This window comes from Neodiprion fabricii, chromosome 7 (genome assembly GCF_021155785.1).
Source record: "Neodiprion fabricii isolate iyNeoFabr1 chromosome 7, iyNeoFabr1.1, whole genome shotgun sequence".
Classification (NCBI taxonomy): domain Eukaryota; kingdom Metazoa; phylum Arthropoda; class Insecta; order Hymenoptera; family Diprionidae; genus Neodiprion; species Neodiprion fabricii.
Genome location: NC_060245.1, coordinates 14,781,802 through 14,801,224, shown reverse-complemented (window position 1 = coordinate 14,801,224; position 19,423 = coordinate 14,781,802). Strand labels below are relative to the sequence as shown.

Genomic DNA, 19,423 nt, shown 5'->3' with positions numbered 1-19,423 from the left:
TTATCCATTGGCCATTATCTTTATCATACTGATACAAAATACCGCTAATTTCTAAATTACTGGCCTCAGTTTGAATATAAAAAGGTTGGTCAGTCATATAGTCATTTAGAAATACAGATTTTATAAAATTTCGATTAGCATCATCTAGAGCTTTTTGGCGAATGGATGTCCAATTCAAATAATTTTTTTCACTGAGTAATTCCCTAAGCGGATTTATTAATTGAGCATGATTGAAACTAAATTTTCTATAATAATTACAAATTCCTAAAAACTTCTGTAAATTTTTTCGATTTGTTGGTTTTTTTGAAATTCAGTATGCCATTCATCTTTTCAGGATCCGGACGGGTTCCTTCTTTATTAATTATGATTCCCAGAAATTTTACCTGTTCGTGGCAAAACATAGATTTTTCAAAGTTTAAGCGAAAATTATAATAAATTAACCTTTTGAAGACCAACGACAAATGGTTTAAATGATCATCAAACGTTTGTGATATTATCATTAAATCATCCACGTATGGAGTTGACAAACAATTCATATAATCACCTCACGCCATGTTTAAAACACGAATGAAACAGCTACTTGCTCTTTTTAATCCAAAAGGTATGTGACAAAAGTGACGAAGCGATGTTTTGTGTAAGAAAGAGATACATGGTCTAGATTTTTTTGTCGAAAGGAATTTGCTAATAACCATTTGTCAGGTCAGTAGTGCTCATGTATTTCACACCATCATACTTCTGCAAAATTTTGTCAATCCGTGGAGGTGACTCGTTATCGAATTCAATAAATTTATAACTGTCTTGCGTCTAAACAAACGCGAATTTTATTATTTATTTTTATTATTATTCTCAGCGGACTTACATATGGACTTTGAGATCTTTCTATAATACGTTTTTTCAACATATTTTGAATTTCTTTATCTACGTCACTTCGATATTTTAAAGGTGTCGGATATGATTTACGTATAAACGGCTTGTCCGTGTTCAATTTAATCTTATAAGTATATAAATTCGTACATCCTATTGATTTTGAGAAAACTTTACGATGTTCAAATAGTACATTGAGTAAAGCAGATTTTTGATTTTCATCTATGGTCGTAAGCTCACGCACAGATGATTGAGCTTCCATATTTATATCCAATCTTTGAATAATCTCCAATCTTATTTTACTCCGTTTCACTACAAGAAATATTATTTACACGACACGAGATATTATTAATATTTTTATCACAAGTAATAATTTCATATTCAGTGTTACAATTTGTCAATGAATTTTCAGTCATCATATTACAATCATTATTATCATTTGTCAATGAACTTTCATTTTCATCGTTACTTTCAATCATTTCAACATTTTCTTCTAACACGTTATTCAAATTATTCTCTACTTCAATCAATGCTACATCAATCTTTCGTAAACTTTCCATTATTTTCAGCTCTTCGCTTACACCAGACCCAAACTAACGACACATATGCTGAATCCAGCCATCTATCTCTGATACCAATCTTTTGTTTTCTATAACTGATATCCACGTCGTTTTTAATAAGCCAATCCGTACCTAAAATAATATCAACATTCATACGAGGCAAAGCTAAAAAAATTGTTTCTATATCTAAATCCAGTATACGTAGATTGAGAAATATTAGTTTTACTATATTAATTATTTTTTTTCAATAGTATTATTATATTATATTTTTAGATGGTAGTTCATACACATTGAATTTGTTTTTAAATTGCAAATATAAATCCTGTGTCTACAAATGCGAAAACCATTTTTTCGTATATTTTGCACCTAATTAACGGACTGTAAACTTGTTTATTACATTTAGTTTCTGAAGCACGTTTCTCTCCTTGCAAAATATTTATATCTAGATCCGGTACAAAATCCACGAAATCCGAGCCCGATGACAGATCATTAATCATCGAGTCGGTTAAATTTTGTATTTGCTGCGATGTTTGTTGATTACGATTATTGTCGCCTGTTTGCTGAGTTGAAAAACCAGGCGGTGGAACGTAAATACTGGACATTGTGAATTTGAACCCATTGTTTTGATTATTTCTATTATAATACTGTCGGCTGTTTTTGTCTTGTTTTCGATTATACCTAACGTCCATCTGCTGACCATTATAAGATTGTTGACAATTACCTGGTTAATATTTTATTTCCCTAATTCTTTTTCGTCATTAAGTAAATCTAAATCAGATAAAGCTTGCAATATAGAATCGGATTCTTTGACTACAGCTAATTTTGTTCCAACACCCATTGGCATTTGACTAATAATAAGCGAATTTATTTCTCATTCTCCAGCATGCTTCACAATAATTTTAGCTTCGGTAGATTTGTTCAGAAAATATGTTCGCAAGGAACCATCTTGATAACCGTATCTACTATTATATTATTCCACTTTCTACTAAGTTTTATTTGCTGATCGACCGAGTAAATTTACTGTTTAAATTGTTCTTCAAAGGCATTAAAATTTCGAAATGTACTTTGTGAATTTTCAAATCATGCTTTCGCACGTTCTTTAGCTGCTGTTCCAACAACTGATAATTTTAAGTCATCTGGTACAAATTTAAGTCTAAAATAATCTTTCAAGTTACGTAAAAAATCAAATGGGTTATCATCTTTTTCTTCTTGAAAAATCGGTATACCGACTTCCATCGAAAAAGTGTTACTCAATAGTTGTATCGGTCTGGTGTCACTCGTCACATTACTTGCGTGTTGTCCAGTTAAATTACTTTCCACGTGGAGCGGCAATACTCGTATTTTTTTTTTGCATCTCCTCCAATTGTTGTTTAAAAACTTGTGTGTCCTCCTGCTTTTCTGAACCCCGCATTTTTGATTTTGTATGAAAGACTTTCGGTGTACTGACTTTTCGTACCGATGTACTGGTTTTGTTTGTTACTTAAGATTTCGATCTGGTGAACATCAAATTACATTAATATCTCTGAAATTACCTAGGCATATTCTACTATTATTTAGATACAGTATATCTGTCAAGTTAAAAGTTATTATTGTTATTCTTTGTTTTCTATATAGAAAAATACAGAAACAAATATGCGTAACAATTTACTAGTTGGATTCTATTTTTTTCGGGCGCCAATTGTGACGGAATGCCCTTCTTCCATTACAATACAAATAAATAAATTAAAATAATAAATAATTTTGTATATCTCCTTCACCACATCTCCGTGTCGATGTTTATTAGAAGAACGCTAAAAAAGGAAACAGAACGTATAACCAGCTGATAAAATCGTTTGAACTCTTATTTCCTATCGTGTATTTGGTAAAGTCGTGATTGTTTGTATAATATGTGTAAAAGTAATATAAATGTATGTATAATGTAAACTTATTACTAGCGATCCGAGTATGATTGAGCCTCGTGTTTGTCCAGTTTCGTCCGTTAATTCACTCGATTGCCCTTATTGCCTTTTCGTAGTTTCCATTATTATTTATATATTTGCCTTTTTTGGTGTGTAATTTAGGTGATTGTTCAACTTTAATAATTCAGTGAATCTTCAATAAACAATTAGATTTTCGAAAAGCTCACTCCATTTTGAGATATATATATATATATTTTATGTTTTGACCGTGTTACCGGTTCAGTTGCCGTCGAGGGAGTGAGAGCGAGAAATGGTGAGGATGGAACTCATGAGCCTAGCACGGAGGTCAAGCCTTTACGTTGATGACATTCAAATTCTGTTGTGATTTAGGCGGGCTTATTCGACTGCTACAAACTTCACGTAGGTCAATATGAAGTCAAGATATAAATTCATAGGGATCCGAACGCATACATCGACGACCATGGTGCCAAACTATGCGTGAATTACAAAAATTCATACATGCATATAATCCAACATTATAAACTATAAAATTATAAGATATTTGAATACATAAGCAGTATTGATATATGTGTGAAAAAAGTGCTTGTTTTGGATTCGTACTATGTATTCATGATATTATCTTGGAAGGCTATCGCGGAGACCTATTTTCAGCGTTAAATTAAAATTATAAATAATGGAGATAGAGTTCCGGGAGCCGGAAGTTTTTTATTGGAAATTTCCTCCTCTTCAATAATCTGTTTTTGAAATTTCTGTAATATGAATATTCTATGAAATATTTGTGAAAAACTAAATGCCTTTTTTTTCATCTTTAATTGTTCATAACTTTTGCAATTTTTTATGCGCTAATACACTCTCTTGGCACATTTTTCTAGGCGTCATTCCGAATCCAATGAGCTATCGTACATAATTTTAAGAGCAGTATCTCTATTTTAGACCATTTTGAACTTGTGGACTAAAATACATGATAGATTGAATTCCGGTTGATACGGCGATGCGTGTCTCCACGACTATCCACGACTCGTCCTAAACTGTCCTCCATAATTTTTACCATCACAAAATTCTCTGCATGCACAAGCAAAACACTCTTGATCGTGTCTCGCTTGTTGTCTCGTCTTGTTACGTCTTCGATTACTTATACATATTTATTAACCGTATGTGGCGGACACCCGCCACCGGCAAGCCGGCGAAAAACCATAAAAGTATTTCCGTTTCTCCATTTGTATCTTTTTCCATAGATCTTTACAACTAACCTTCGAGTGTCCAGGCCTCGCCTCGCTAGCCGAGGGCTAAGGGTTTGACCGCGCCGGAAATTTCCCTACATGTGGCATTTATGGCGCGACGCGACCCTTGGCCTCAACTCGGGGGCGAGCCTGCACTTTTTCTTCATCTCTACCCCAGTCTTCGCCACGCTCTTGGCATTTAATTATTTATAAAACTACGTAGTTGTAACAGAAACTGTTGTAAGAAGAAACATTGTAATAGTGAATCTGTCTCGAAAAACACCTTTCATCTTGTTTTCACCCGAACCGTGATAATATGTCTTTGTAACATATATATTATTAATAATAAATTATTGTTAATAGGCAATTGTGATTGAATTCATGAAGTTATCTTATGTATTGGTTATACATTTTTTAAATGTTTTTTAAGTGTTAATTTTAAATAAAAAATGGTCCCCGGGCGCGTCAGTGATGTGTGTTCATATATAGGCTGCAAAAATCGACGTGATGTTACAAAACTCTTTCGGTTTCCAACGATTGACGTTCATCGTCGTGATAAATGGATCCAGCATTGCGGTATGTATTGTGACGTGGTATTTCGTACCCCGTCACATGGTTTAATCATCGCACTTCCCTACGTACGAATATCGCTAAAAATAACGAAAGCACGTCTGAGACCAATACTCCAAAACGAACGACTAGTTATCTTTAAGTGAAACTCTCTTTATTAAGCTAATTTTAATCTGTTTTCTAATTTTGTAACGCTCTACGAGAACCATCTACGAGACTTCCGCTTCAAGATACGAGGACACTGCCTGACAGGGGTCATGTACCAGCTCAACATTTAATTTTTATTTTTTATCTTTTAAGATCATTATATTTAGTTTATAAGGTCGGGCGGCCAATGAGGATGGTCGACACCCTTACGCCTACAATATTGATCTAATCTGAAAATGAACCTATAAACTAAATATAATGATCTTGAAAAATGAAAAATAAAAATCAAAATTTTTTTCAATAGAATTAAATAGTTAATAAACAATGTAGGAAAAGAAAAAAAAAATTTCCCCTTCCTTCGTAAAAAAAAAAATGTTCGAAAATCGAGGCCCCACCGTATATGTAAAGCCTTAACTTTTATTCTGTACATCTGCAAATTATAATTTGTTTATTTCTGAAGTTTCGGTACAACTTTCATTAAGATCAGCAGTGCTTACTTTTCTATGTTTTTACAGGCAACTCTGATTTATTAAAAAGGAGTTTAACATCGCTCGTCAAGTCTGGCGTTTGTGCATCACATTTCGCGGAGGATGATTTCGTGACGCCTGATCGTTTAAAAAGCACAGCTGTTCCTGTCGATCATAACACGTCGGCCCTGAATAACTCTTCGGAAATCATGCAGCACGATCAGTCTGGAGTAAATGATTTCGCGGTTGAATTGCATTCATTTGCCGAAGAACCCATGGAACACGATCAACCTCGCATGACTGAAGCTGCGATGGATAATCTCCTGAAGAGGGTAAAGTTGCTGGAAAAGGAAAATCATGACTTTCGGAAAAAATTGCGCTCCTTAAAAAAGAAGTTCATAAATATCAACGAACGTGAGAATCGAGTAAAGACAAAAGCTCACACGTTCACTAGAAAAAGTACACGTGAAATAGTTTTGTCACTTTCAGACTATTAAGATTAATTGAATAAGTATCACATGTAGAGTATTGCATTCGTTTACGAAGCAAGATCCTCTTGCTTCTTCTCTCCGTGTGCTTGTCTCAGTCAAATTTGACAAAACGCAAGTTAATAAATAGTCCTCCGAAAAATTTTCAAGTATAAATTTTCCACCACTTTCTTTTAAAGCAAAGCGTATTACTTATTCTGCTGTGCGATAATTGTGGTGTCCAGTATGAGATGGATAATGCAAGCCACCTCAACTCTTCAATAATATCAGAGCACTTTTTGGATCTGATTCATTGCCAGACAGCGTATCGACACACGTTTCACACAACAGGGTCTTACTCAGATGTTTGACAACAAAACCAGCAATAAACACAATGATCCTATCAAAAAATTCAGATACAGTTCGTATGTTGGATAAATTGGAATGATCATCAAGAACCCTAGAAATCTCATTCAGATTCAGGATTGCATCACTACCAATTAACCGAGCAGTTGACGTAGAAGAATTTATCATATCTTCTGGTTTTAACGCAGATGTAACATATAATATGGATATATTCTCTAGCAGTATACAATTTCCTGAGTCTGTGTCACGAATTTCAGAATATATGAGGAGTTTCTTGAAAATTACTTCAAATTGTCGGACTGTGGGATCATCATTTTGATCGCCATGTGAATGAACACAGCCAAAAAAACAACTCTACATGGTCCTAACTCAATTTGTAGGTTGGTATGTGCGTCAGTACTTTTGTGGTTTCACAAAGTTCGTGGAAAATACCCTTAAAGCTTTGAACGCAGATCAAAAATCCAAGGAACTCCATTTTGTGCTGTGTATTCAGAATACTACGGCCAGCGTCACCTTCCTTTAAACCTTAATATACCTATAATCTCTACATTTGTCAAGCTTTGTTATAATTTTAGCTTTATTCTCTGAATGGATTGGCTTTTTCAAACCTCCATGTGTAAAATTTTTTAAATTGAATATATCAAAAAGATCATTGAATATTTTAAGAAATTCTGCAGTGGCCGCAGAGTTTTCGAAATAATCCAGCTGTAAGTTCATTCTACAGAATTCAATCTTGTTTGCAAGCGATTTGCTTTGTACTTGTGTGGCAAACTTCACTTTCATTTTCTGTTCTTTAAAATCAGTGTGGAGTGATCGTAAGTTGTTACCTAACAATAAGAGAAGGCCTTCTTCTTCCTGTATGTCATGGATTTTTTTGAATCAATCCCATAAAATCAATACGCCATTTCCATTCATAATTACAAGTTTTGCATCTCAGTGAGTTTCGTATTGATCATGTGACAAGGATCTGGTATAACGTATACGTTTTCTGATGTCATAGGATGCACAAACGATGATTGCAGAGCACTTGGGTCATCAAAATTACAGCAGAGTTGTTTTGCTCTTGAAATGTTGGCAGAAGCTCCATCCAATGTTACCGATATCACTGTTACACCACATTCTTGCAGCATGGTTAAGCAGTGACCGACAAGAGTGACTTTTTGCTTTGCGTTTATGCCGGCAGTTAAGAAAAACCCAACTAGTATTTTCCAAGAACAGTTTACACATACGAACAATGACACCAATCTTTGCCAACAGGTGATGTATCATTAGCTATGTTACCACCCATATCCTCATACCCACTAAACTTTGTTCCATCGTACTCGATGTGCTGGCGTATTGCCATTTCATGAAATACCAGAGATCCCATTAATAAATATCAACTCTGCTGGCACGTTCCTTGATAGTGATAAAAGATTGAGTATTAAAACCAGACTCTCCGTTTACTGATTCATACCAGTTGGATAATGTTTGAGGGTGCGGCAAACACGATTCAAATTTTTAACGAATATAATTGTATGTGCGTGGTGAGTAATAGTGCAGTGTCAAAGCAAATAATCGTAACTCAGGTGAAAACTTCTTGGGTACTACAGCATGCATAGACTTCATCGTTGCTCGTTTGAATAAATCTTTGGTTGACCTACCGAGATTTGTTAAAATATCTAGCTCTCCATCGGTGAATTATTAACGTTTCTATAAACTCGCCAACACGTTCTGCAATGTTGCAATTCGTTTGTCTTCCTACTGAGTCGCTCGTTTTAAAAGTTTTATCAGTCTCTCATATGATTTCTTCTGATTTTTCATAATACCACGTAAGCGCATCTTTGTTGGAGAATTAGCAATGAACGATTTTGATACCCACGTAGCTTTATCAGCAGACCTAGGTTGTGGCTGTGTTTGTGAAGATGCATCTTTCCTGTCACTTAAATCATTTGGACCTGAAAAGATCACAATTCTGAGATCGTGATGTTGTGCCAAAAATCATATACATCTAGACAATTGGGTGGCACGTAAATGAAAATGATAATTTATGGTCAGTAATTTTCTGTTTTTTTCTTGTCGATACTTCAATCTCATGTACTGTAAAAGTTTCATTTCCTCTGGAGTGCTTACATTCAATTGTTTCTTCAAACGTATCCTTTTCTAGTTTCAGTTTCAGTTTTTCAGTTTTCCAAAGTGCTTAATTTTTGTTTTTTCTTTGGCAACCATATTGACAACCACATTGTCAACCACATCATTGTCAAATGCAGCAGCATTAGAAACGTCTTGAACATTGTGTATCTAAAGCATTAAGAAAAAATATAATTTACATTCCCTCCAACGCTAAAAATCCTTGAATACTCATATGAGAACTACATATACATAAAATTATTGAACTCACGGATGGAACAGCGAAATCTTTTAGCCTTATTTTGCATACTAAAGTACGATCAAATGAATCACTTGAAAAGTGACACGAACATAAATATGGATATTTGTGTAAAGATGCCTCTGTCAACCTCATTCGATTGATCCATATCTTTCGTTCATCGATCTTCTTTAGAAAACTCAAATGTATATACAAATGAAACATAATAGAAGACATCTACTAGGACCATCGCTTCTTCAATTTTTACAGATGACTTACCGATGGCATGAAATCTTGGTTCGTTTTTCAATCTCTAATTGAGCCTTGCTTTTTGCACTGGATTTATGCGTGCAACGTATTGCCGCACAGTGAGGCATCACTTTCAATTTAAATTAAAATATTTATTGCAAGCAAAACCCAGGGACCTACTAAACTTAGCTACTAAAGACACTGAATCAGGCACTAGTTGTGTAAACAAACAGTACATACAGGTACCATATCTATATTCATCAGATTTTACTTCATTTTAATTAACGTTGAAACATTTAGCACCTATTTCAGGCCGTAGAGTACAACTTCACAAAATGCAAGCAAAGTAAAATTTCATTAATTAAAAAACATAAATTCTATAAGAGAAGTTTTATTTCTACTTTAATGTCAAGCAATTGCGACCTTACATATATGTACAAGAGTTTAATAATTTACATTGTTAAATACGGAAACCTGTAAAATTCCGATTATATACTATGAGACGATTTGTTGTGAATTCGAAAGCTTTTGGTGCACCTGGAATATTATTATTCGGGTCCACCACGCTGAAACAAATCAAAACGATTATTTATTCGATAAAAGAATGAAAGGTGTCATGAGTATAATTCAAAGGCCCTATTCATCAATCGCATGTAGAAATTGTGTCAACACATTATGCTTAAGCAGAGTAACAAATTTTGACAGGCTGATTTATGTATTGGAGTTTGAAAAAATGGCAGTTTCTATTTTCCTTGCAACAAATACAGATAAGTCATAAGCTAGACGTAAATTTTTGAAAATCGTATCGACGAAAAGCAAATTAGGCTCTCGTTAATAGGATCCCTGACCCCCATCTAATATGGCAAATCGTATTTTACAATTCTTTTTTTTCAACTGATGAAATCTCTTCAAACTTTGGGAAACAATAAAGTTTACGATTGTGCTTGAGGGATGGCTAAGCAAAATTCACAAAAAAATTACAGAAACTCTCAAGTATTTGGAGCTAGATTTTACTGAACGTGAGGTTATGTTACGCTACTACAGCTGAATCAGATATTTCTTGTATTTTATCATTCGAACTTATCTTAGCTATTCCACAAACAAAATAAGATTTCATCACTTAGTAAAAATAATTGTAAAACATGATTTACCATACCTCATGGAGGCCTGATATCCCCGTAACAAATAAAACTTAGCATGGAATAGAATCGGAATTTCAATCCACCCACGTTGATACATTCGATTTCTTTAATATCCAGTGGACGCCTCTGATATCTCGCCGGTAGTTGGAAATCTTCAATAACTGGTCTGGTCACAACTCCGGGCCCCGACGCCCTGCTTGTCGTTTTCAGTGGCGACGATGCTGGACCAGTTGACTGATTAGTCGCGATTACGTCTCTCACAGCTAACCGAAAATATCATTATAAAATTTTACTTTTACTCAAAATAAAAATATACGTATTGCTATTACATCGTGTATATGATTCACCTCTTTCAATATCACCCTTACGAAATTTAATCATAGGTATGTGAGCCTGCACGACCTGCAATTGAATTTGATGCTATATTGATATAAATGCTTTATAAGATATTTTTACCCGGTTACACTAAAATTACTAAATTGAGTTATTTTATCATCCAACGAAATAATCAACCAGTGCACATACTCTCCATCCTTTATTAGCCATCATAGTCTTTTATCGAAGTTATTAATTTCAGCTACAAAGAATGTACGGAAAATTTCACTTTCGTCATAGATTCAGAGTTGCCAGATGACTCAATGAACTCAATCAGCTTCCCCCAAGTCTGCCAACATTTTCCCCCACATTGGCAATAACATATCCCCAGATTTCCCCCAAGATTTTTCCCTAATAAAATGGCGGGTACGGATGTCATATTAGCCAGAATTTTCACACCGTTTTCCTGAATCCTTTTTTCCCAACCTTCTGCATACCATGCATACTATTTCATTTTACAAAATTTTGATTGCACATGTGCAGTCATCTGTTTTCCTTATGGATTTAGTGGATAAGCCTTAGAGCATATACTACTTACTGGAGGCGTGAGGCTGGGTGGTGGCTTAGTATGGACAGAAAAGTGAGAGAGAGGGAGATAGGTATATCGCTCTCAGCCAATCAACTGCAGAGTGAGAGAAACGGAGTATCTCAAGTGTATATTTTGTTCTCTCATTACTTCGGCTGCAGTTTTTGCGAGGTTGACGCCGTTGACGGCATGGGTAGCTTACCTTCGGTAGTATATGCTCTAAGGAAACACCAGTATCGTTGTTGGCCGCTCTCAAGGATCATATTTCATTTAGAAAGTAATCTGGACGGACTGTATGTTGGCGATTAATTTTGCGTGGATACAAACTGTTTTTTAAGAAGCGTTAAATTCTCGCGGGTGGTGGCTTTTCAGCGCATGCGGCACCTGGACTCGAATTATCGGTGAACTTTAGTAAAATAATTACAGCATTCAGCGCGAGTCGGACCACCTCTTATTCCTGCCCCGTGTCTATGGTACATTTTACTTTACACGATCAGTTGATAAGCTCGTCGTAGACACGGTCCTACCACGGAGTAGTAGAAAGGAGACAACACTCGAGCAGCACTTGGCTCAAAAGCTGGCCCAGTTTTTGGGGCAACGTAAGAAGAATTGTGAAGGTGCGATTTTTAGCGCCTCTTGCGGTGTAAGCCCGTATAGAGCACTCATTCCCTTCCCCTTTTCCTCGGATTTAATGTCAGTTGAGATTTGAAAAGCAATCACTCGGTTTTTACTGTTTTTTAGTCACTTCAGATGCGTACTTTACGAATTTACGGAGATGTTTGTAAAACGGAGGCTTATAGGTTACGATTGCCACCCATTTTTTTACATTTTATAGTGAAAATTTCACTTTTCCGTAAGAGGCGCTCAAATCGCATTTAGACAATTCCTCTTACGTTACCTCAAAACTGGGGACAATACGTGGCGCTAGTAGACTTCTGACACGCTCACTGCCCTCGCTGATCGCGCGTAAGCTCGGTAACTACTAGCGCCACTAGTGGTGGAAATTGGCGGTAGAATCGAGGGACATTTTGCGAACCACTTTTAGCAGCGTGTGTCAGGGGCACGAAGTATAGATACAAGGAGTCTGAACGTAATGTTGAACGAATGGTCGTAATTTAGGGGACAGATTTTTTTGCCGGTAGAGTGCGCCACTTTTTAAGAAGTACTCGTTTAAATTCTTACGCGGGAAGTCTTGTTGCTATTGACACCTCTCTGGAAAAAAATATTCTGAGAAATGTGGAATTAAATACAAAGTTTTAGGATTTACATTTAACTTTGCTCCGACCGGCGAGTTGGGGTGATCGTGCTAACTCTCTATTGTCGACCGACGGTAGAGCCATCTTACGGATTTACGAGTCGCGGACAGTTTTGCTTCAAGCGGCCCATAAGCCGTACGCTTCTATGTGACTCGATCTTCGTTGATGCAGGTCTTGAAACTCATCGAAATTTGCGTGGTAAGGGAAATACGCTTACGTTGCAGTTTTTGTTTTTCGACGCTGCCGCTAGGTCGCACTGTCGTAAGGTAATGTTCGCAAACACAACCTCTAAATTTCCCAAATTTTCCAAATGTACGTAAAAATGTTTTCAAGTACATCACTTAATACTCACCTCGAGAATTTCAGAAACAATATAATTTGATGGAGAATCCCTATTGATACTGCCCTGCAATTTATCTATCTTTTTCCCAAACAACCTTACTCTACCGCCCCGCCTCTAGCGGCCCCAACGAAAATTAATTGCTATTTCTTAAGCGTTCAGCCCCCATCACTAGAGTTTTCAGACCTGTATGTAAGACCGTGGTCGTAGATATAGTTTAGCCCCGCCCACTCTATGGTACCGAATCGATTTGAAACGTAACATGAATGGGATTATTCGATGCGTTTTGTAGAACAATTCGTGATTTTTTCACCAAACTGTGCTATATCAAATCGCAAAATTCTTCAACCAAACCTTTGAATGCAACGTATCGAACCATTTTTCTCTAGAGTAAATTGAACAAAAATAGAGTTAAATAAGTTAAACTTCAACTCGAAATTGATGAATAGACTTTAGCTTTTCCTGTCGCATGCTTATTTCAAGGCCTGATCAGTGTTTACACAGTTTCAGCAGGTACAGCCCTAGGGCTCCGCCAAAAATAGCAGATGACAGTGTGCTCCTCGGTTGTGCTTGACCCGGTGTTGCTGCCAAAGCTTGGCGTTTGCGACTTGCTGCGTTTTATCGACGAATGTGTGCCACACATAGACAGAATAGACGCAACTAGTTGAAACGAAGATTGAAAAAAAGAAATTTGAACCTACTACGAACGACTAATTGAAGATTAAAAAATACGATAATTTCGGTAATTAAGGTTAAGGAAGATAAAGAAAACGAAAAAAAGAAATGGCAGAAACCTCGGAATTCGGACCGAGAAAAACGATTTTCATTCTCGCAATTGTTGCTGGATGTTTTGCAGTTCTTTGGCCAAGGATTTTTTATCCTATGATCACTTCTTCTGTTATCTCACACCCAGCACCTTCCGACGGATCCGGTGAGTTCCATTTTCAAGACATGTATTAGTTTTTATTGTTGCTCCAAGCCAATATTTATTTCAAACAACAGCTCGCAATAAAAAACAGCCCTCGTTTTTTTGATTATGATCTGTTTTTCATCGATAAGGTGCTAAAACATCTTGGTTTCCAAATAATTATAAATATTGTTATATGTATTTTCAATTTTCATTTAAATGATATTATGTATACGATAAAAAATTAACATGTACATTGTACATGTATCTTTTGGTTTTAACAAAAACACCGAATTGTGAAACATCATTATTGATATCGTTGGTATTTCCAAGACTGAATGATGATGTTGACTTTATTAAACATTGAGTTGCAATTAAGTGTTTTTGTTGCATTAAAATTAATTGATCTTCAGACGGTTCTAATGTTGTGAAATAACGACTTCTCCTAAAACTGGCTTGTTAGATTATAACGTTACGAAGTGCAAGCTGATAGGACCCTAGAAGCAGTAACAGTAAAAGTCAGTGTAATGTAAGGGTGGCGATGAATTTTGGATTTGACCAATATCAGAAAGATTTCAGTATAAAAAATCCAGGGAAATTTGGCACAAAGGTATATAACAATAATACCAGTAACTTGAACCACAGCTCAGCCTCTTGGAAAATAATGTTTCAACAACATACAATATTCATAATTTTTGAAAATTCTCAAATAAGATCAAAAATATTATTAAATGTGTACAAGGTTTTGATCAATCAAGCTTGAACTAATACGGTTCCGATAATATAGGCATAATGCCATGTTGAAGTTATTTATAATTTTATAATTTTGTACTCACAACTCGAAAACTGGGTTGCATTTACTTTTCAGTTTTGGAGGTAACTTGCATCGTTGATGATACTTGATTGATTGGAACTTGTGGTTTATAATATTAAATTGTAATATCCAAAGAAAAATTGAAATCTTTGGATTCCTGAATATTAATTCCGTTAGTACATTCCACAACTTATACTTCAGGCCAGTTTCATAATCGACGGATGAAAATTTACTTATAATTGGAAAATCTGAAGAAGTCAGAAAATTCCATATGTCTGATTTTATGGTTACTCTGTAAAAGTTGAGCTGTCTATTTTTATATGAAATCATCGTTATAAAAATAGAAATAGAGGTTTTCACGGACAACTATACATGTAGCTTGTCAACACAGACAAATCTGAATTTTGATTATAGTGTAGGTATTAGCGTGCTTCCATGTCTCAAAGGTTCCGATATGCATTAAACGACGCTGACCATTTGATCCAATTTAGCATACATAGCTCTGAACACCTGATCAGGTTATATCATTTCTGAAACAACAAAACTTGCACCAGAAAGTTAATTATGTGGTTAAAATTAGATTGCATGTGTGGAACTCTTTGAGACACGCAGGGTATAGACGAATACTTGATTCTGATTAAAATGGAAAAGAAAAATGAACGTATTTTCCTTTATATCCAAATTTTTTTGCTGCTGTTGCTAATGATAAACTTGATTAGTAAATATTGCCTACAGAGCTGGTAATGAGTTTATTATTCCTTATGTTCTTGATCATTTGTTGGATTCTTTACAGATACATTTTTTGGAAAGTTTTTTGTCCATGTAGCAATAGAGGAGAGGCAGAATAAGTAATGTAATGATCTCTGAATGTCATTTCATTTTATTGGCATTTCAGCTGGGGCGTCAACGGTAGAGCGTAACAAAAATTTTCAATTGTAAAGTTTATGCTCCCTATATACACTGAGAAGTTTTATTCTGGAATCCTGAAAATCCGCCCGAAATTTTTTGTCATGTAGCCACCATTTTAAGGTTCCTAGAAAACCGTTAAATTTCAAGTCTTCAGCGATTTAGGTTCGTATACTAAATGCAACTCTGTGATCATGTACGTTTATCATGTAATATATAATATGAGTTCGGTCATTATGGGATTATAAAACGTTAAGTTAATATATTGATATTTAGGTCATGTACGTTTATGATATTATATAATGTAACTTATTGTATGGATTATTCCGCCAATTATGAGTATACCACTAGGTTCGAAAAATCCAATTTGGTTGCAATTCTCGTATGTCATCATGTGTACTGAGATATGAAGATTTTCCAAATTTTAGACCTCGAGGCTCTACCGTTTACGGGAAATACGTTGATGGATTTTTTAATTTTTTGGTCGCATGTTTTACTTCGATTTTTCAGCACCTTTTGTCATAGGAAAAAAAATACAGACCACTATGTTTTTTTTGTAAAAAAAATGGGTGCGTGTACTTATGTACGCGCGTGAGAAGTTATACTTCTTTGGCATCATTAAAAAATACACAACATGTCAAAATCTTCTGTCACAGAATGATAAAGAAAAGAAGTATGTAATAAAAAACAATAAAACAAATAACGGATATCTTACATTATATTTAAATAATCTATTAAATTTTTGTCACGAACTTTTTATTAAATGTTCTATTAAATTTATTTCTCTATTTTGTAAATATTAAAAAACCAATAATAAATATTCAACATTGATAATTTAATAATATTTAGTATTAATTATATTAAATGATGATATTTTAATTTATATCAATAAATAATACATACGGATAACTAACCTCAATTATATTGGAGCACTTGAAAAAGTATTTTAGCACAATTTTTTCACTAATATTCACAAATAGTAAATAATATTAATCCAAATATTCAATTTAAATCACTCCTGAATATATTTTATTGCCACATATATAATTCGCACTTGTATGAAAATAAAACACGTGTTGTGACTGTAAAAATTAAAACCATGTGGATAAATATTATAAATAAATATGAAAACAGTGATCAGAGGCGACAAGCGTACCAACATTAGCTTCTTTTCGAGACTTAATGAATTCGGTTGAGTGGGCAACTTCATCCTGTTAATTTTGTGTTACAGTGATGCGCGCGCATGAATTCGGTTGAGTGGGCAACTTCATCCTGTTAATTTTGTGTTACAGTTTTGTTACAGTGATGCGCGCGCATCCTGAAATTTCACTCTCATCAGTTTTTCATAACGCGCCTAAAGAAGTATAACTTCAAAAAGTTTGATCTTTCCAAATTTTTAATCCATTTGTGGGTAGATCGTTAGCACCATTCTTAAAAAATTCACTTTTTCGAAACAAAACTGTCTTGTTCAAAGTTCTGCAAAAAAAAAAATATATGTTTTGATTAGAAATCCATCAAAAAGCTGGGAATTTTTACGTAAGGAGCCTAGATTTTCAGAGTGGGAAGACCTCGGAATAGGGTCTGTGCTTAATTTGCGTGAAACTTTTACACAACGTCGGATTGAACCAGCCGTACCGGAGGTGATACCTTAATATTGGGGAAAATTTCATTTGTGTCATTACTAATTACAATAAATTAATTGATAATTTTCATAGTTTTTCACTCACTGATGCTCGTTTTTCTCAATTACAATAAATCGATTTTGTGTTTGGCGTTCTTGTAAGTTTTACAAGTTTTACTCAAATGAAAGCCACACGGAAAAAAAAATTCAGCTCGTGGAACTAAATATTAGATAGTTACTTGTAAACAGTTCGTCGAACTAAACGTTCTGTTATTGGAAGAGCATTGCATAGTTCGTATAACTGACTGTTAGTCAGCTGTCATAGCTGTACGTTGTTCAGCTCTCTCAGCTAAACAGCTTCGTTCGAAGAGCTAGACCAGAATTTTTCGGCTCCGCTCACAGCGCTTATTATTAAATAGTACAATTATATTGCTATTGGTATTATTTTTCATCATTATTATCATTATTCATTCAGTGTCATTTACATATTTGAATGGACTATTTAAACAATTATCTATCAACTGTATTTAAATCATACTCATGAAATTTGAAGGTTATGAAATATGTCAACGCACCAGAGCACAGCGCAACTTACAGCTCTTAGAGCAAAACCATTCAGCTGTGAGAGCTGAACAACTTGCAGCTATCAGAGCTGACTAATATATAGTTGCTGTAACTACAAGATGGACCGTAGAGTGCGTATAGTTACTGGAGCTGTAGAATACAGCTCGCCGAAAAGAATTTTTTTTTCCGTGCAGACCTAATTCCATAATCATCCCACTCTGAAAATCTAGGGTAAATAAATGATTTTTGGGTCTCTTTTATTACAATTTTTTTTTTTTTTTTTTTTTTTTTAACCACATACTAAGAAATTTTATTGAACAATTAATTCTTTATAACAAAAAACAATATTAACAACTTGTTATAAAAATTTTTTAACTTTCCAAAATAAAAATTTTTTTTTCCCGTGTTATTTAAATGGAAAATAAAGAAATGGATAGAGGCAAACCTCACTACTGATATTAAGAGCTCATATTGGCGCCAAAATTTTTATTTTTCGGTATACTATCAGTTTTTGGACACCATAAGAAAAAAAAAGTCGTCTTTTTTTGAAACACCCTAGTGCAAAAATACCCGCAGCTTTTCACTGGAATTATCTAAATATTTTTTTTGTTTACGGGACCTTGAAGAAAACATTTTTTTCGAAAAAAGCGTTTTTTGGCTGTTGCTGACTATCTATCCAAAAATTGATTCTAAATTTTGAAAAATCAAAGTTTTTTGCATAAAAAATATCGTGGTCCATATTTTTTTGCCTACGACAAGAGGTACTCAAAATTCAATATGAAACATACGATCGAAGAAAAGTCAAAAATTCATCAACTCAATCTCTTAAATGATAGGGCCAAAACGTCTGAAATTTGGAAGATTTTCATATCTCACATGATGACATACCGAAATTGCAGCCAAATCGAATTTTTTGGACCTGGCGGTGTGCTCATAATTGGTGGAATCAACGATATGTTATTACATGGTGGTCACTTGTCCGGGAAAATGGGGAAGTCAGGGAAATATGAAATTCGAAAAATGGTTAGGGGAAGCAAGGAGAAGTCAGGGAATTTTTCAATCAGCGAGGAAATCTTGTGGGCGTGTGGAAAAAGAGATGGCTTTTCTCAAAAAAAAAGCAAAATTCCTAGAAATTTTTGTATCAATGTACTCGGTTTCAGCATGATCATTAAATAGATTACAAAGTTATTTTTAAGCACCGTTCGATTCCGAGCTTCACTTCTTAGTCGAATTGGTGCTATTAGTTCGGGAAAAATTGGAAATTGGTCAGGGAAACACGGAGAATTTGTTTGACTATTTTCAGTAGTCAGCGTGATTATTATATATAATATCGCGTGTGATGTAATAAAAGGAGAATCTAAGCCGATAGATGACAGAATTTTATTTACTGTATGACCGAAAATCGCCGAAGAGTGTTCCAATTTAATGGTCATCTAAGAACCTAAAGACATGGTCCTATGAAAATATATCATATTGAAGTTGGTAACGTTATCGTAACGATTTATCCTGAGGAAAAACCGTTATTTCGTGATTTTGGAATTTTCTGAAATTCAGTAAACTGTAATAAAACAAAACACACTCGTATTTCCATATCTAATTCTCTTCAAAATTTAAAAATTAAGAAAATAATGATTTTCTCCTCAATGTTTCGTTATGATAACGTTACTAATTTCAACCTCATGAATATATTCTTTTGGATGCATTTCCAGGATTTCAGAATACAAATTCTTCGCGTATGGGAAAGACTGTAATTTCGAAAACGAAATTTATTGTTGATCGTATTTTTTGCTGATTTT

The 19,423-nt window shown here is 34.6% G+C and overlaps 3 protein-coding genes across 8 annotated transcripts in view; 1 reads left to right on the top strand and 2 right to left on the bottom strand.

Annotated features, from left to right (window-relative positions):
- Window positions 1-8,652: 8,652 nt before the first annotated feature.
- On the bottom strand, window positions 8,653-9,430 carry LOC124186341 (peroxynitrite isomerase THAP4-like). The gene is made up of 3 exons (XM_046577972.1): window positions 9,207-9,430; window positions 8,961-9,126; window positions 8,653-8,860 (listed from the first exon to the last, which is right to left on the bottom strand). The coding sequence occupies exons 1-3, from the start codon at window positions 9,302-9,304 to the stop codon at window positions 8,735-8,737; spliced, it is 390 nt and encodes a 129-aa protein (XP_046433928.1). The 5' UTR covers window positions 9,305-9,430; the 3' UTR covers window positions 8,653-8,734.
- Window positions 9,431-9,551: 121 nt separating this feature from the next.
- LOC124186342 (28S ribosomal protein S36, mitochondrial) lies at window positions 9,552-10,995 on the bottom strand. Of its 2 annotated transcripts, none has more exons than XM_046577973.1 (4): window positions 10,844-10,995; window positions 10,666-10,720; window positions 10,333-10,581; window positions 9,552-9,742 (listed from the first exon to the last, which is right to left on the bottom strand). In XM_046577973.1, exons 1-3 carry the CDS (start codon window positions 10,865-10,867, stop codon window positions 10,334-10,336), a joined length of 327 nt encoding a protein of 108 aa, XP_046433929.1. In that variant the 5' UTR covers window positions 10,868-10,995; the 3' UTR covers window positions 9,552-9,742; window position 10,333. The 2 variants fall into 2 exon arrangements, with proteins under 2 accessions (XP_046433929.1, XP_046433931.1); XM_046577975.1 differs by having other exon boundaries at window positions 10,406-10,581; window positions 10,844-10,994.
- A 2,059-nt stretch (window positions 10,996-13,054) lies between these two features.
- Window positions 13,055-19,423, top strand: part of LOC124186318 (ABC transporter F family member 4-like) — a 49,461-nt gene continuing 43,092 nt past the window's right edge. For 2 of the 5 annotated variants that reach the window (XM_046577922.1, XM_046577921.1), the window contains exon 1: window positions 13,055-13,746. In XM_046577922.1, coding sequence (XP_046433878.1) covers window positions 13,599-13,746 — 148 coding nt within the window. In that variant the 5' untranslated portion in view covers window positions 13,055-13,598. The remainder of the gene's footprint in view (window positions 13,747-19,423) is intronic. The other 3 variants (XM_046577924.1, XM_046577923.1, XM_046577920.1) reach the window with 2 other exon arrangements.

Bases quoted from the DNA above. Each gene is read 5' to 3' on its own strand.
- LOC124186341 (XM_046577972.1), bottom strand. From the start codon at position 9,304: ATGCCTCACTGTGCGGCAATACGTTGCACGCATAAATCCAGTGCAAAA. The intron at 9,127-9,206 runs GTAAGTCATCTG...TATACATTTGAG, and splicing joins ACCAAGATTTCATGCCATCG to TTTTCTAAAGAAGATCGATG. The intron at 8,861-8,960 runs GTGAGTTCAATA...TTAATGCTTTAG, and splicing joins AAGATTTCGCTGTTCCATCC to ATACACAATGTTCAAGACGT.
- LOC124186342 (XM_046577973.1), bottom strand. From the start codon at position 10,867: ATGATGGCTAATAAAGGATGGAGA. The intron at 10,721-10,843 runs GTATGTGCACTG...ATTCAATTGCAG, and splicing joins TGGCTAATAAAGGATGGAGA to GTCGTGCAGGCTCACATACC. The intron at 10,582-10,665 runs GTGAATCATATA...ATTTTCGGTTAG, and splicing joins TAAGGGTGATATTGAAAGAG to CTGTGAGAGACGTAATCGCG.